The sequence below is a fragment of the Taudactylus pleione genome, unplaced genomic scaffold, assembly GCF_031769625.1.
Source record: "Taudactylus pleione unplaced genomic scaffold, aTauple2 ptg000085l, whole genome shotgun sequence".
NCBI classification, from domain to species: Eukaryota; Metazoa; Chordata; class Amphibia; order Anura; family Myobatrachidae; genus Taudactylus; species Taudactylus pleione.
Window position 1 is genome coordinate 3,746,245 of NW_028284487.1, and position 16,225 is coordinate 3,762,469.

At 43.0% G+C, this 16,225-nt stretch overlaps 1 protein-coding gene across 2 annotated transcripts in view; it reads left to right on the forward strand.

The window, feature by feature from the left end:
• The window catches only part of LOC148529660 (transmembrane protein 272-like), a 102,320-nt gene that overhangs the window by 11,452 nt on the left and 74,643 nt on the right, over nucleotides 1-16,225 (forward strand). For both annotated transcript variants that reach the window (XM_088468318.1, XM_088468319.1), the window contains one exon: nucleotides 5,771-5,806. In XM_088468318.1, coding sequence (XP_088324444.1) covers nucleotides 5,771-5,806 — 36 coding nt within the window. The remainder of the gene's footprint in view (nucleotides 1-5,770; nucleotides 5,807-16,225) is intronic.

The window sequence follows — 16,225 nt, forward strand, 5'->3', positions numbered from 1 at the left end:
TATACATCTCTGATCTCATCTCCCTTCACTCTCCTATCCGCTCTCTTTGTTCAACTAATGCACGCCGTCTTTCATGCCAGCTGATTACTTCCTCCCACTCCTGCCTCCAAGACTTTTTCCGCACTGCTCCCCACCTCTGGAACTCTCTCCCACTCCCCATCAGACTCTCCACCTCTTGCAATCCTTCAAACGGGCTCTTAAGACCCACTACTTCATCAAAGCCTTCCAACTATCATTCTAACTCTCTGCTACATGCTCCTTCCTCCCAATCTAACCCATCTGTGTCACCCCTGTTTGTCTTCCCCTCCCTTTTAGAATGTAAGCTCTTACGGGCAGGGCCCTCTACCCTCTTGTGCTTCTCCCTACTTTAGTTTCATCTACTTACTCACCACTAGGGCACCTAACACTTGGTTGCTTATGCTCTGTTGCTTATCTGGGTGTTATGGTCACTAATGTAGCAATATATATTATCCATGTTCTTGTCCTGTATTGTATTGTTCTGTAAGTCACTTGTCTACAACTTGTTTATGTACTTTGTAAGGCGCTGCAGAACATTTGTGGCTCCATATAAATAAATGATAATAATAAAGGTCCTCATTTAGAGCCGTACGCTCTGAGCAGAGCGCACGCTCTGAATGAGGGCCGTCCTCCATAATTATGGAGCGTCCTCCTGGACGCTCGTATAGCTGTGGGTCACCACCCACAGCCTATACGAGCGTGCAGTTTGATGGCCGCGATGGTCTTGACCATCGCCACTGCGAGCCGGAGCCTGCGGTTGAGTTTTTCAACCGCAAGGCCCGGAGTGATTTTGGCTCTATCAGAGCCAAAATCACTCCCACTGACATCACTAGTGATGTCAGTGGGCCGGCTTCTGACGGTAGGCGTTCCCTTGGGAACGCTCCCGTCTGGGAGGCACGCCCCCGGCACGCCCACCAAATGGGGCGTGCTGTCAATCAACATCGACAGCACGTCCCCTTTGATCAGACACAACAAGCGAAGGAAAGTCCTTCGCTCGTCGCGTCTGGCGCATGCGCACGACGGAGCTCCCGCCGTCGTGCGCCTGCGCAGTGCACAACATCGACCCACTTGCGAGCGGACAGCCGCTTGCGAGTGGGTCTGAATCAGGCCCAATGACCGCATCCTGTTGTGAGATACTAGTACTATGTGTGTGTTAACTGTAGCAATAACAGGTTAGCAATAAATGAATTAAGCAATAAAAAGCATTAAAAGCGAATAAAAGCAATACAATTAGTTGCTGATTTGCGATAATGTTATAGCTCTTTTCCAATATTTTCCTTGTGAGTGTGTCATTTATGGCTGGAAAGCCTCCTTACTCTATACTTGCTATATAACTTTCCTCCAGTTCTTTTGTACCGCCGGCCGATGATTTTTCTGTGCTCCTTGCTTGGCGGGAGCCGGGGTAAGCCAGATGGTGTCAGTATTAGGGGTATTCAATCCATGGCACTGATAATTTTCAAAGCGTATCATACTATGCATCCCGCCATTCTTCGCATGCATGCCGGCTTGATTACACCGGTATACATGAAGTAAAGCGCAAAGGACCGCTCTCTTGGTAAGAGCAGCCCTTGCGAATGAGGGTCTTCCAGGTCTATGACCCAAAAGTCTGCTTAGAGGGATCCGATTGACACTATGGGCCTGATTCAGAGACTGACGTAAAGGCGATTCCGCACGCAATCGAGCGATTGTTTGCCATTGCACATTCGTACAAGCCGCACTGCACGTGTGCAACGATCGCATTGCGATCACGGGCGCATATAGGAATTCATTGAAGAGTGACAGGTTGTCAGCGTTTGGGGGTGGTGACGGGGTGGCCTGAGAACCGCAGGTGTGTCTATCCATTTAAACACCGTTACATAGTGCATAAATGTGCCACTGCGAGTGCATACACAGCTGCAGAGTATGTCCCATAAGTAAAGAGCCGGCTGGCTCATTTCTTAAAGGGTGGTATAACCCACAAAGTGCACTACTCTCCAGCAAAAATAAAAAAATATTTTCTGTGTTTGTGTGTGCTTTAGCCGCATATATATATCAATATAACATAAATGGAGGACCAAACTTTCTCCGATAAAAATAAAATAGGGAAAGATCAAGAACCACTTCCTCCTAGTGCTGTTGCTGCTGCTGGGAGTTGTTCATCATCCCAGAGAGGAAGTAGGAACATCACTACTTTTACTAAACAATTGACCCTCCAACAGTCCCTAGCGATGAGGATGAAGTACGACAGCAGTCATCCTGAAGCAAAACGTATAACTGAGGCCTTGACTGCTATGTTGGTGTTAGACGTGCGTCCGGTATCCGCCATTACTGCAGTGGGATTTAGACAATTGATGGAGGTAGTGTGTCCCCGGTTCCAAATCCCGTCTAGATTCCACCTGCATCCTCAAAGCAGCAGCGACAAGCGTGCGTCTGTCTGTTAAAGGGTGGTGTAACCCTCAAAGTGCGCTCCACAAACAATAAAAATATTCTTCTTTTTTTTCTGTCTTTGTGAAATGTGTGGGCTGTAGCCGCACCTGCATCCTTAAAGCAGCAGCGACAAGCGTGCATCTGTCTGTTAAAGGGTGGTGACACCCTCAAAGTGTGCTACACAAACAATAAAAATATTGTTCTTTTTTTTTCTGTCTTTGTGAAATGTGTGGTCTGTAGCCGCACCTGCATCCTCAAAGCAGCAGCGACAAGCGTGCGTCTGTCTGTTAAAGGGTGGTGACACCCTCAAAGTGTGCTACACAAACAATAAAAATATTGTTCTTTTTTTTTCTGTCTTTGTGAATTGTGTGGGCTGTAGCCGCACTTGCATCCTCAAAGCAGCAGCGACAAGCGTGCGTCTGTCTGTTAAAGGGTGGTGACACCCTCAAAGTGTGCTACACAAACAATAAAAATATTTTTCTTTTTTCTGTCTTTGTGAATTGTGTGGGCTGTAGCCGCACTTGCATCCTCAAAGCAGCAGCGACAAGCGTGCGTCTGTCTGTTAAAGGGTGGTGACACCCTCAAAGTGTGCTACACAAACAATAAAAATATTCTTCTTCTTTTTTCTGTCTTTGTGAATTGTGTGGGCTGTAGCCGCACTTGCATCCTCAAAGCAGCAGCGACAAGCGTGCGTCTTTCTGTTAAAGGGTGGTGTAACCCTCAAAGTGCTCCAAAAAATAAAAAACTATTTTTTTAATGTGTTTGTGACTTGTGTGCGATGTAGCCGCACGTGCATCAACATAGTAGCAGCGCCAAGCGTGCGCCTGTGTCATAAGTCAAGGGCTGGTTTGGACATCTGGTCCGGACTGAAGGACGTGCCAACAATTTCTGACAAGTCTACTGTCACTGCATATGATACTGTCCTCAAAACAGCAGCGACAAGCGTGCGTCTGTCTGTTAAAGGGTGGTGTAACCCTCAAAGTGCGCTCCACAAACAATAAAAATATTCTTCTTCTTTTTTCTGTCTTAGTGAATTGTGTGGGCTGTAGCCGCACTTGCATCCTCAAAGCAGCAGCGACAAGCGTGCGTCTGTCTGTTAAAGGGTGGTGTAACCCTCAAAGTGCTCCAAAAAATAAAAAACTATTTTTTTAATGTGTTTGTGACTTGTGTGCAATGTAGCCGCACTTGCATCCTCAAAGCAGCAGCGACAAGCGTGCGTCTGTCTGTTAAAGGGTGGTGACACCCTCAAAGTGTGCTACACAAACAAAAATATTCTTCTTTTTTCTGTCTTTGTGAATTGTGTGGGCTGTAGCCGCACTTGCATCCTCAAAGCAGCAGTGACAAGCGTGCGTCTGTCTGTCAAAGGGTGGTGACACCCTCAAAGTGTGCTACACAAACAATAAAAATATTCTTTTTTTTCTGTCTTTGTGAATTGTGTGGGCTGTAGCTGCACTTGCATCCTCAAAGCAGCAGCGACAAGCGTGCGTCTGTCTGTTAAAGGGTGGTGACACCCTCAAAGTGTGCTACACAAACAATAAAAATATTCTTCTTCTTTTTTCTGTCTTTGTGAATTGTGTGGGCTGTAGCCGCACTTGCATCCTCAAAGCAGCAGCGACAAACGTGCGTCTGTCTGTTAAAGGATTACATCGGTGACAGCATCCAAGTAGGCATGTCAGACAGTCCGTACCTGTACTGGCAGGAAAAAGAAGCAATTTGGAAGTCCCTGTTCAAACTGGCTCTATTTTACCTGAGTTGCCCCCCACTCCAGTGTGTACTCCGAAAGAGTGTTTAGTGCAGCCGGGAACCTTGTCAGCGAAAGGCGTAGGAGGTTGCTTCCACAAAATGTGGAGAAGATGATGTTCATAAAATGAATTATCAACTCTTCCAGGGAGACCAGCCTCCAGAACGTACAGAGGGACCTGTGGTTGTGGATTCCAGCGGGGACGAATTAATACTCTGTGAGGATGAGGATGTACACAACACTGAAGAGGGTGAGGAATCGGTGGATGAGGAGGATGAGGACGACATCTTGCCTCCGTAGAGCCAGTTTGTGCAGGGACAGATTAATTGCCAGCTTGTTTTGTGGGGGCCCAAACGAACCAATCATTTCAGCCACAGTTGTGTGGCAGACCCTGGCGCTGAAATGTTTGGTTTGTTAAAGTGTGCATGTCCTGTTTATACAACATAAGGGTGGGTGGGAGGGCCCAAGGACAATTCCATCTTGCACCTCTTTTTTTTCTTTGCATTATGTATAGTTTGGGGCCTAGTTTTTCAAACTGCCATCCTGTCTGCCACTGCAGTGTCACTCCTAGATGGACCACGTGTTTGTGCCACCCACTCGTATCTCTTAGCATAGTCATCCAGCTACCTCGGTGCAACCTTTTGGACATAAAAACACTATTGTGAGGTGTGAGGTGTTCAGAATAGACTGGAAATGAGTGGAAATGAAGGTTATTGAGGTTAATAATAGCATAGGAGCAGAAAAACCCACAAATTCTGTGATTTTAGCTGTTTTTATGCTTTTTTTCAAAAAAACAAAGATCCAAAACACAAAACCCAGAACCCAAAACACGGAAGGGTGGTTTTGGCAAAACCAATCCAGATCCAAAACACGAAGAAAGATCCAGATCCAAAACCAAAACACAAAACACGAAAAGTGGCCGGTGCACACCCCTAGTCTATATTCAGACCTTTTGGATCTAGTGATCAGAACAGAAAGATAAATTGGCTTTCACTCTTTTTTTTTTTTTATTCTTTTGTGATGTCACCTCTCCATATTTGCTTCACTTTCTGTATTCCCAAGAATTTAAGACCTTTTGGGCCTTTACAATGTTTTTCAAAAAAATTGCTGCGATACATTGTGGGTTGTGAGCCTTCTTTTGATATTGTAAATGTTCTTTGCGATCCGAGTTTTTCTATTTGTGTGTCCTACATATTGGGTCCAGCTCCTTCTGTATTACAAGGTAGATTTTCTTTTATAATGTGCTTTTATTTGTTTGATATGATCAAAAGCTTTTTGTGGGTTTTGTTGTAGTTATTGCATTGTTTTTGCAGCATACTGTATACAATTAAAGCAAAAAAGGAGTCCTGTATTGCTTGTCCTTTTTCTGTAAATTGGCTGGTAACAGGATGTAGCTAGAAGCTAATAACTGCTTGAGGTTTTTAGCTCTTTTGTAAATCATCCTTAGATTTTCAGGAGTTTTTTAGAAGTTCAACATATTATTTTAGCTTAATAGAAAAGCTCTTTAGTGCAGGTAATTGGTATATATGTGCATTTTGGAATTCTAAATATTTGATTAATTTTATGTGAAATGAAGATACAATGAAACTTCTTTTTATGTTTTAGGATTGACAACAATGGGTGAAATATCCACCAGATCAGGTGAGTGCAATGTGTACTTGGCACTGCCTTGTTTGCAGGCACAGTGCCCATTCCTACTACTAAGGATCCACCCAACAAGCCATAGCTCAAACACGGTAACTCTAAAGAGAAATCAAATGTCAGATGCAGAATAAATACAATGTATGTATGTACTAACACCATTGAGTGTGATTATGTCTGCTGGGTTCATTACTCAGCAAATTTACTGCGTTTGATCAATCCATTATCTTGGTTATTTTATGAGGTGGAGGTAGAAGATGATTTATACAAAATATATATGCATATGACAGACAAAGCCATGATACTTGCTACTTTGTTCTCGGCATTGGTTAATGAAAGAATCAGGATGAAGAATCCAAATTTCTTTAGAGTAGATACAGGTGGTGAGCAATGTTACAGATTCATAGACAACCAGGTAACCAGGTTCCTTGCAGAGACGTATGATATACAAAGTATTTTGTGATAATGATGATGGTCACAAAGATATACCGCCTACAATTCTGCTAGTTGGGGGTGAGAGCATCCTGAGAGAACTGCATTGTGATTGGCAGACTCTTCTATTTTTATGGAGTTCACCCTAAGGAACTTAATTAGCATATCATAAGCAATTCCTTGTGTTTCATATGATCATGTTACGCAGTTATGGTATTCATGGCTTTTTTTTTTTTTTGTTCTGTATATCTTGACCTGTAACTATTCCAGGTACTTGTAATTTATACATTCACCCCATGAGCTACGATTACTTGACTTTTGAATATAATGATTAAAAACAGTGAGTGGGTGCTGCTGTCCTAATTGTTCCTGCCCTAAAATGCAAACATTGGCTTACCATCTCGGATCAGTCCCAATTGTCCTCTTGTTGACTAAACCACCCCTTCATGGAGCGTGTAGCATAGCTTTTTAAGAACATTGTCAACTATGTGAGAAGTGTGAGGAGGAAGATGGGGTGACCTGGGTGAGGGGATCGAGTGAATACTAGAGAGCTTCAACTGTGGAACTCATGCTGTCAATAACCGTGTGACAGGTGGGCAGAGTCCATATGGTAACCATATCATTAACAAGTACTTTTTCTAATTATACAGAAACTGGTGAAATAACATCAGGTTACTTGACTTTGGTAGGGAGAGTCCCCATTCATCTTTGTTGCTGGTTTTGCTGTGGAGAGAATAGGGATGCCTTGTTAGTTTGAGTTGCATTGGTGTGGTGGTTGCTCTAAAGAAAATGTAGCTTTACCTTTTATAAATAACTTTGTCTATTTATTCACTATGAGAAGTTGCAGAAAGTTGTTAGACTCTGGGGGAGGGGTTCTAGGATTTTACTGTAAATTAATTTTGTCCAGTTGTGCCAAACAACCCTTCTAGGCGCATCAGGCCTCGTGAGACTTCGCTTTTTCACTCTATTATGCGTCTTAGTCACAATGCAATGCAACAAAACTGCTTAATGAGATGCACTGATTAATTTGATATGTGACACTTATACATCTGTTAGCAAATGAGTCTGAATCTGTATACACAGTGCTTCAATGCAACGGCTGCAGCTTTTTCCACGCCAATTTCCATTGTTCTTCATCTGCGGATTTGTACATATTTGAAACTAATTCCTGTGTGGCTAAAGTCACAGCACTACATCCCTGGTTCAGACTGAGTCAAATTTTGCTGCGTCTGTGGTGCAAATAAGACACTACATCGCTCTGCGTGGTTCACTAGCGCCAGTTGTCTAGCACTGCATGGCGTTTTAAGGCTATGTATATGAGGACACATCTGTATGTTGTCAATAATTGGTTTTAAATATGCAGGACAGGGAATCTCTACCTGACAGCTAACTAATTTCAAAACTAGAAGCCCAGTGGTGTATTTATAATTTGCCTAATAGGGTCCTATTGTTCTAAGGGATGACATTACTAGACTTTAAAGCACCTTTAACCACAGGAGGGAGAAAGGAAGCAGCTCTGATAAATGGTCACTATACCACCAAGGTATTTGAACTGACCACTAGCTATCCTGAAAGCTGACAATGACTCCCACATCGGCAACTCACTGCAGATATGGTGTATAACCCATGGATGGGGGCTGACTGACAACCACTTCTCTATAACTAGGCTAAGCAGCCAGGTTAATCAAATCTAATCCAAAACCAGAAGTACTTCAGCAATACAATAGACGCAACCTATCTCTTAAGCTGCATACACACGTAAAGATTTTCTGTCCAACCATCCAACTAGTTGATTGGTTGGAATGAAAATCGGGTAAGGTATGAAAGCAATTGACAATCAGCAATTTGCTCCAAAATGCTGGAAAATGGACAAAAACTGTTGTTTGAACAAATTGTTTAGATCAAACATTTAACAAACTTGTCTAACGAACATTTTCATCTGTTTTCTGGCATTTAGGAGCAAATTGCTGATCATCATTTACTCCCATACGTTACCAGATTTTCATTCCAACAAATCAACTAGTTGGATGGTTGGACAGAAAATCTTTACGTGTGTACCCAGCTTTAGTGTAATATTGTTTCATATTGTGTGCTGTGTAAAATAAAGGTATCATTGTACCTATTGATATTGTGTCTTTCCTGTATGATCTGGAACCCACAAGGTACTAAGATACCATGGGTGCTTTATTATTATTATTAAACTTTATTTATAAGGTGTCAGAAGTGGTCTGCAGCAGCATACAGAGGGTAAACAATAAGACAGTACAAGGTAGAACAGTACAGTGCAGCAAACAAATAAAACTACAACTTTTAACACAGGTAATGAAGCCATAGGAATATACAGCCCGAGCTGAAACCTGTACCCGTTAGCGTGAACACAACTAACAGGTTTAGAGCCACAGATAGAGGTGCGAAAACAATTGATGGAGTGGAGTCTGAGGGCAGAGAGCCCAAGGAGGAGGTGTAGAGTGTAGTTGATGAGCAATGCAAGTAGGTAGTTCAAACAGGAAGGAGGAGGGCCTGCTCATTGTAGATTACAATCTTTAGGGAAGTGGCGAGACAAATGAATGACACAAAGAGTGAGCCAGTGTAAGGGGAGCTGAGGGCAGGAAGCAGGACATACTTGCCTATTGCATATTCCTCCTCGGCGAGAAGCCCGGAGCAGGTGAAGCAGGTGGGTGGAGTGTGAGGCGGGGCTGACCGTCTCATGTCATTAAGACCAGCCCCTCATGAGCATTCACTGTGATTATGCATATTTTAAATAGAGGGCAGGGCTAAATGATGCGATTCTCATAGAAATGCGTCATTAGGCTCCGCCTCCAATGCTCGGAACCGCCGATCTCCACTAATTTTCTCCCCATTCTGCCAATTTCATTAGGAAGTGGGCAGACTGCGGGAGAAGTGCCTACCCTTCCGGGGTTGTGGGGGGTTACCCGAAGAATCGGGAGCCTCCTGCGAATTCCAGGAGGGTAGGCATGTATGAAGCAGGAGTGGGAGAGATGGTGGATGCAAGAGGGTGAGGTAAGCTAGGTGGTGATAAGGTTAAGTGGTTGATTGGTATGCTTTTAAGAACGGGTTTTTCAGCGCCCGATTTAAATTATGTAGGCTGGTGGATAGTCTGTTAGAATGAGGAAGATTGTTCCAGTTGTGGGGGCAGCACAGAGAAAATCTTGGATATTGTAACCAGAGGGGAGTAAAGGTGGCGGTCATTGGCTGACTGTATGGAGATGAGGTTGGAGATGTAAGGAGCAGTGAAGTTGTAGAGGGCCTTGGATGTGTGAGTGAGGATTTTGAAAAGGATTCTGTAGAGGAATAGGCCAGGGTAGAGAGGGCAGGCATGAGAAGAAGATAAGTCTAGCTGCAGCGTTGAGAACAGATTGGAGAGGAACAAGATGGTAGAGATGAGGCCAGTAAGGTGAAAGTTGCAGTAGTCAAGATGAGAAATGATCATTGACTGGGCAATAGTTTTGTTGACATCCTTGAAGAGGAAGGGTCTGATGCGAGCAATGTGGCAGAGCTGGAAATGACAGGATTGAGCAAGAGATTGAATGTGGGGGATGAAGGAGAGGGAGAAGTCAAGAATGACACCCAGGCAGTAGAGTTGGGGAACAGAGGAGATGTTGTTGTCAACAGTGATAGAGAGGTCAGGGGTGGGGGGGAGACTCTAAATGGAGGGAAGATAAGGAGTTCAGCTTTGGCCATGTTGCATTTAAAACAGCGCACGGATATCCAGGAAGAGAAGGCGAGAGGCAACTGGACACCCAAGAGGGAAGGGAAGAGAACAGGAGGGGACGGACAGAGTTGAGAGTCATTGGCATAGAGGTGATATTGGAGCTCGAACAAACTGATGAGTTCCTCCAGAGAGGAGGTGTGCATTGAAAAGAGTATAGGGACAAGGACAGAGCCCAGTGGGATACCCAGGGGATGGATGGGAGTGGGTGGGGTGGAACCAGAGGCACAGTAGAAACAGAGAAGGAGTGGATGGTAGGAGGTGTACTAGGAGTGGATGGTGTCAGAGAGGCTGATGGTCTGAAGGGTGCACATTGAGAGAGGGTGATCTACAGTGTCAAAGGCCACAGAGAGGTCCAGGAGAATGATCACGGAGAAGTGGCCCATGGATTTAGCCAAGAGAAGATCATTGTTGGCTTTGGCCAGGGCATTTCAGTGGAGTGAAGGGAAGTGAAGCCAGATTGGAGAGGATTAAGGATATAGTTGTCAGAGAGGCAGAAGATATAGCTGTAGACAAGTCACTAGAGTATTTTGGAGGCAAATGAGAGAAGAGAAATGGGGTGATAATTAGAGATTGAGCAGGGATAAAGGTTGAGTATGTATTTTTAGAATGGGTGAGACGAGCATGTTTGAAAGATAACTGCAAGCTGGTTGAGAATATAATATGTTGGGTAGCTTTGGGGTGATCAGTGAAAGTTATGAATATAGTAGCATTGTACAGAAAGAAGGCTATAAGATAATAATTAAGATATTTATGTTAGACAATTATGGCTAAGGAGATATCATTATAAAATGCTACAAGCATCTAAATTTATTATAAGGTTTGGGCTTATTCTGATGTTGCATTGTTTACATTGTTTGAATTTACATTGTTTGAATTGTTTACATTGTTTTAGCATTAAGAATGTGATTACATTTTATATGATGTTAGATGTGTATTTGGCAACTTCAGTGGTGGCAATGGGCGGGTTACTCTAGGTCCTTCCCAATATTGAAGTCTATGGGGGAAGCGCTTATTGGCTGGGGTGCACTGCTTTCTCAGCCAATAAACGGTCTGCCCATAGATTTCTATGGGAAATACTGCGACTCCGCCGTCATTCGGGAAGTACTGTGCTTAGAGTACATTACTATTATCTGTGGGCACAGGTACATCAGTTTATTATTTTGCCAAGTCCTGGGACGCCTACAGGGAGAATAGGACCAACTGGCGTAGTGGAGTTTGTGAGTATGTAGTGTGAGTGCAAGTGTGAGCGCGAGTAAGATAATAAATATGTAAGAAGCTAATATCACATTCGGTGTGTGTCATGTAATTTGTCCAATATTTTCTTTACAGTGGCCTGCAGTACCTTAGGTCGTGGTATGTCTGCACTTGCAGATATCCAAGTGCCGACTTACCGGGACCAGTAGTCCCACTGTAACGGACAATATTTATTCTATTTGTACACAATTAACCCAGCACCCAAAGCCACCAGCACATTGGCATTGCCACCCCGTGAACTGTGTACCCCTGCTCCTTGCTGTGGCATTACAACCCCACTAGTTAGAGCCCGGTGATGGTTGTTGATAATACAGGTGACCCCCTCCTCATTTTATCCCCAATATTTCTGCAACCAGGACCGGCTAACAGAGCCCGGTGCTGATTAGGTTTTAGGCGGGGACCTCACGTCATTTTTTCTTTTATTTACATTGATTTTTAACACACAGAAACCTAGATGGATCTCACTGATCTGTGCAGACTTCTGGTAAACACACGTCTTTTCTCCCTTGTATTTTCACAATCCAGAACGGCTCACAGTGCCCAGTGCTGGTTATGCTTTTTTGGGGGGCTCACATAATTTTTTTTCTTTTATTTCAACACTTACATTCACTTTTAACACACCGAAGCCTACACGGATCTCACTGATCTGTGCAGGCTTCTGCTAAACACACTGCTGCCTAACTCGCACCTTGTAATGAAACTCGCAATACAATTTGTGAGTTTTACCACAGTAACAATCGCAATAAACTCACATGGACTCGCATTTCAAATCAGCTCGCACCTTCCAACTCGCAGGCTATCACCTACAAGTCTCGGAACAAACTTACATCATACTCACAGCGAGTAAGTGCAAGATTGCACTCGCACCCTTTTACATTTCACCCCAGGTGACTCTTTATCTGGCTCTTTGTCCCTTGGCTATTCTCTGGGCTATCCTATTGTCTGAATTCCAAATTCTGTGTCATACTTAGTAGAGTGTCATTTTGACTCTTTCTGGAGACTGTAGTTGTCCTCTTCTACCAGTTTAATATTTGCTGTAACAAATTGCCAAGACCATTTGGCATTCTTTAAATGTGCAAGCTAATTTGTTCTGATTTGTTTGGAGGGCGTTGAGAAATGGTCTCATCTGTAGCAATTGTGAGGTGGAATTACAGGTAGGTTATGACAAAGTAACTGTACGTAATGGCGATTATTAAAACTGAGGGAGATTGAGCAGGCTTGGTGCGTTCTCCAATGGTACAGAAAAACTGAGTAGTAATCTGATATTGATTAGTGTCAGGGACTTAATCTTATTTCAGATAGCTGAAAGACTTTGAATTCATGTAGTGACTTGTATTGTACTTCCCCTGATGCCAACTGTACTGCTTGTATTTATTTGAAATTTAATAAAAGCATTGGCTTCCTACCTACCAAGTCAATTTGTTTTGTCATTATTTGCAAGTAATATGACAAATTGTGTTTGGCTGGGAGTTGGAACAATCTTATATGCAAGTAGCATGGAATGCCTGGTCATTTATGAACAATAATCAATATAAACCATCCTGTTACATCAGTTACTTTTATGCATGTGAAGCCACATGTGCATTATTATAAGGAGTAACTTTGTGCTGCATAAACATACAAGAGATATTTATAAATGTGAGCATACATACTGAGCGGAACAAAATAGAATGTTTTATTGATTTCTCTCCTAAGTGCACTATGGCTGTAGAGTAAGCACTTACAGCACATGTACACTTGCAGTTCAGTTATGATTAGACAGGAAACTGCATTATAATGTCTCTATAGAAGCTGCTTATCATCTATAGAAAAAACAATTACAAATTATACTCGTAACTTACAGCACCATCAACATTATTCCACTTCCTTACTTCATCTCTCATCACTATGTATAAAACCTAAGATATAACCTCCAAACTTTGCATAGAGTTCTCAATCTTCCTCTTTTCACCCCTTTTTATGCAAGCCTCTATGGGTTCTGTGGGACTCATGTCCTCACCCTATCAGACCCTATATTCCAGCCTTTTAAACGCTCACTGTTCTCAAACCTATCTCTTCAATGAAGCTTACAACCTAAACCTGCAACAAATTGGTTTACACGTCTAGCACTACTGGACATAGGGCCAGATTCAGACCCGCATGCGAGCGCTGAGCGCTCGCAAGTGGGTCGATGTTGGCCCAGTGCCCATCTTCCTGGCCGCTCGCTATAGCTGTGAGTGGTCACCCACAGCTATACGAGCGGCCAGGAGGCCGCTCTAAAAATTAAGAAGGACGGCCCTGATTCAGAGCGAGCGCTCTGTCAGAGCGAGCGCTCTGTCAGAGGATCCGGCTCTGAATCAGGGCCATAATGCTTTACCTTCTTAAAATACCACATCATAAGCTGTTGAAAACAGGATGCCCTTTGTATCATTTCCCCAATTGTGTATTTGTTTTTGCAATTATTAGCAATTATCTTTATTTTACTTACACAGGCCTGCAATGGAAAAGTTGTCCGAAAACAAATAGCTTATAGGTTGTTTAGTGCTATTTTCAGCAAACATACTAAAAAATTCCATCATGTACCATTTTTCCCTCAAACTCAAATTTTTGTTTTCAGTATTTCAAAAAAGACTGTATTAAGCTTTAAAACAAAAATTCCATAATAGCGATTTGAGAACATTTTTTATATTATCATTTGATCAAGTTTTGATGAAGGAGCATTCTAAAATGAAAAGGGCTAATAGGAGGAGGGATGGGGTTGGCTATCCTGTGATTATAATAGGTGCCATGAGTCTTGAAATAGAAGAATCATGGATGGATAATATGCAGCTATCTAAAAGTAGTTTCCATGCTTCTTGGACAGCCGAGAGGATACACTAAGTATCCCTGCCTCTTATGTGAATGGGAAGGGCAGGATAGGGGCAAACACTGGATCAAAAAGGAGTGGGCGCGTAGGGTAACATTACAACATGGAAGCAAAAATTTAGTAAAGCAAAGTTTGGTTGATCCAGAGAAAGTCCTGCCGGCTACCACTTCATATCTAGCTTAGATTAATGAAACCATTTTTAAAGCCTCTGTCAAAGGAAGGAGAGTGTTTAATACCAGCGCAACAAATTTTCAGGACTGTCAGAAGTGAAAGTGATACTGTAGAAGTTGTTTTCAGATATTTGGAAACCTATGAAAGATAAAGTGTTTGAAACAAAATTAGAAACAGTTGAAAAAGAGGCCTGGAAGCTTTCAAAGACATTGTATAGAAATTTCTAGGAAATATTAAGGACACTAACTTAAGTGTATCGTGGAGGACATGCTTATTAAATACAAAGATTTGGGTTCCTCGATGAGTTTAAATGTGCATTTCCTGAATTCTCAGTTACACTATTTCCCCAAAAATCTTTGGGCCTGATTCAGACCCACTCGCGAGCGGCTGTCCGCTCGCAAGTGGGTCGATGTTAGGCACTGAGCATGCGCACGACGGAGGGAGCTCCGTCGTGCGCATGCGCCAGACGCGACGAGCGAAGGAAAGTCCTTCGCTCGTTGTGTCCGATCAAAGGGGGCGTGCTGTCAATGTTGATTGACAGCACGCCCCCTTTGGTGGGCGTGCCGGGGGCGTGCCTCCCTGACGGGGGCGTTCCCACGGGAACGCCTCCCGTCAGAAGCCGGCCCACTGACATCACTAGTGATGTCAGTGGGAGTGATTTTGGCTCTGTTAGAGCCAAAATCACTCCGGAGCTTGCGGTTGAAAACCTCAACCGCAGGCTCCGGCTCGCAATTTCGATGGTCGCGATGGTCACGACCATCGCGGCCATCAAAATGCACGCTCGTATAGCCTGTGGGTGGTGACCCACAGCTATACGAGCGTCCAGGAGGACGCTCCATGAAAATGGAGCCCGGCCCTCATTCAGAGCGTGCGCTCTGCTCAGAGCGTACGGCTCTGAATGAGGGCCTTTGTGCTGTAAGTGAAGAGCAGGGAGAAAGATTGTATCAATATATTAAGGAGATGAAACACATATAACAGGATATATGGAACATCAACATGATTGCAGACTACTGTTGGATGCTGCACAGAGAAAAGAGCTGCAAGTTGCCTACAAGAGAAAAAGTACCAAAAGGACCTTTGAGGGAAAAAAGAAAAGGCACTATAAGAACTTGTAAAAATGCATAAAACTATTTTTAATGTTATTTTTACAACGGCAGAATGGATTTCTACCAATTTTGTGCTATAATCTATTTTTAATGTTTTTTTACAAATAAATATGATTCAATCAGAATATGAATTATTATGCTTTTCCCCCATATTTTCGCATTCAATTTGTGGAAAAAACTTGCGTGATAGAGAAATTTGGTGGTCATATTTGAAATCAACATGCTAAAAACCATAATAATTAATCATCAAACTGCAGACAATTCTCAATGACCCCAATTTTGCAGGCCTGTGTTATTCTAAAATGCTGTGTGAGACACTGAAACTAATATATATATATATTGAAGATAGGAAAATATTTGCTCCCTTTGTAATTCTTCAGGTTTTATTTTCATGCATCATGGACTAATAATTCAAATTCTTACTACTGATTAACACCAAATACTCTAATTTCTGAATATAAAAAAAGGTTAAAGACTTTTCCTAATTGCAAGTAAAAGACAATAATAAATCGCAAGTAAAATACTGCTGTATAAACCCCTGACGCACCAACGATCTTCTGAGCAATCCTATGGTCTCTCAGAATGTCCGTTGCAAGTAAGCTGCCTGAGCCCTTGCAACTGCATATAAATTTGCATTTGCAGCCTGAGACACGCCCCCAAAATGACCTTGACACTCTTGCGTTTGACTCTTCACCCCCCTGTAAGCTCCCACAAATGCTCCCTGACTGCCAATATCACTTGGTGGAAGCCTAATTCTGTGCATTATACTAATAATCTTATGCGTGCCATGAAACGTGGTTAGGATACTTTTAGAATTCACGGACATGAGAACTTGAGAACCAAATGGTTTTAGCAATTTATGTGTCTGTGTGTGTGTG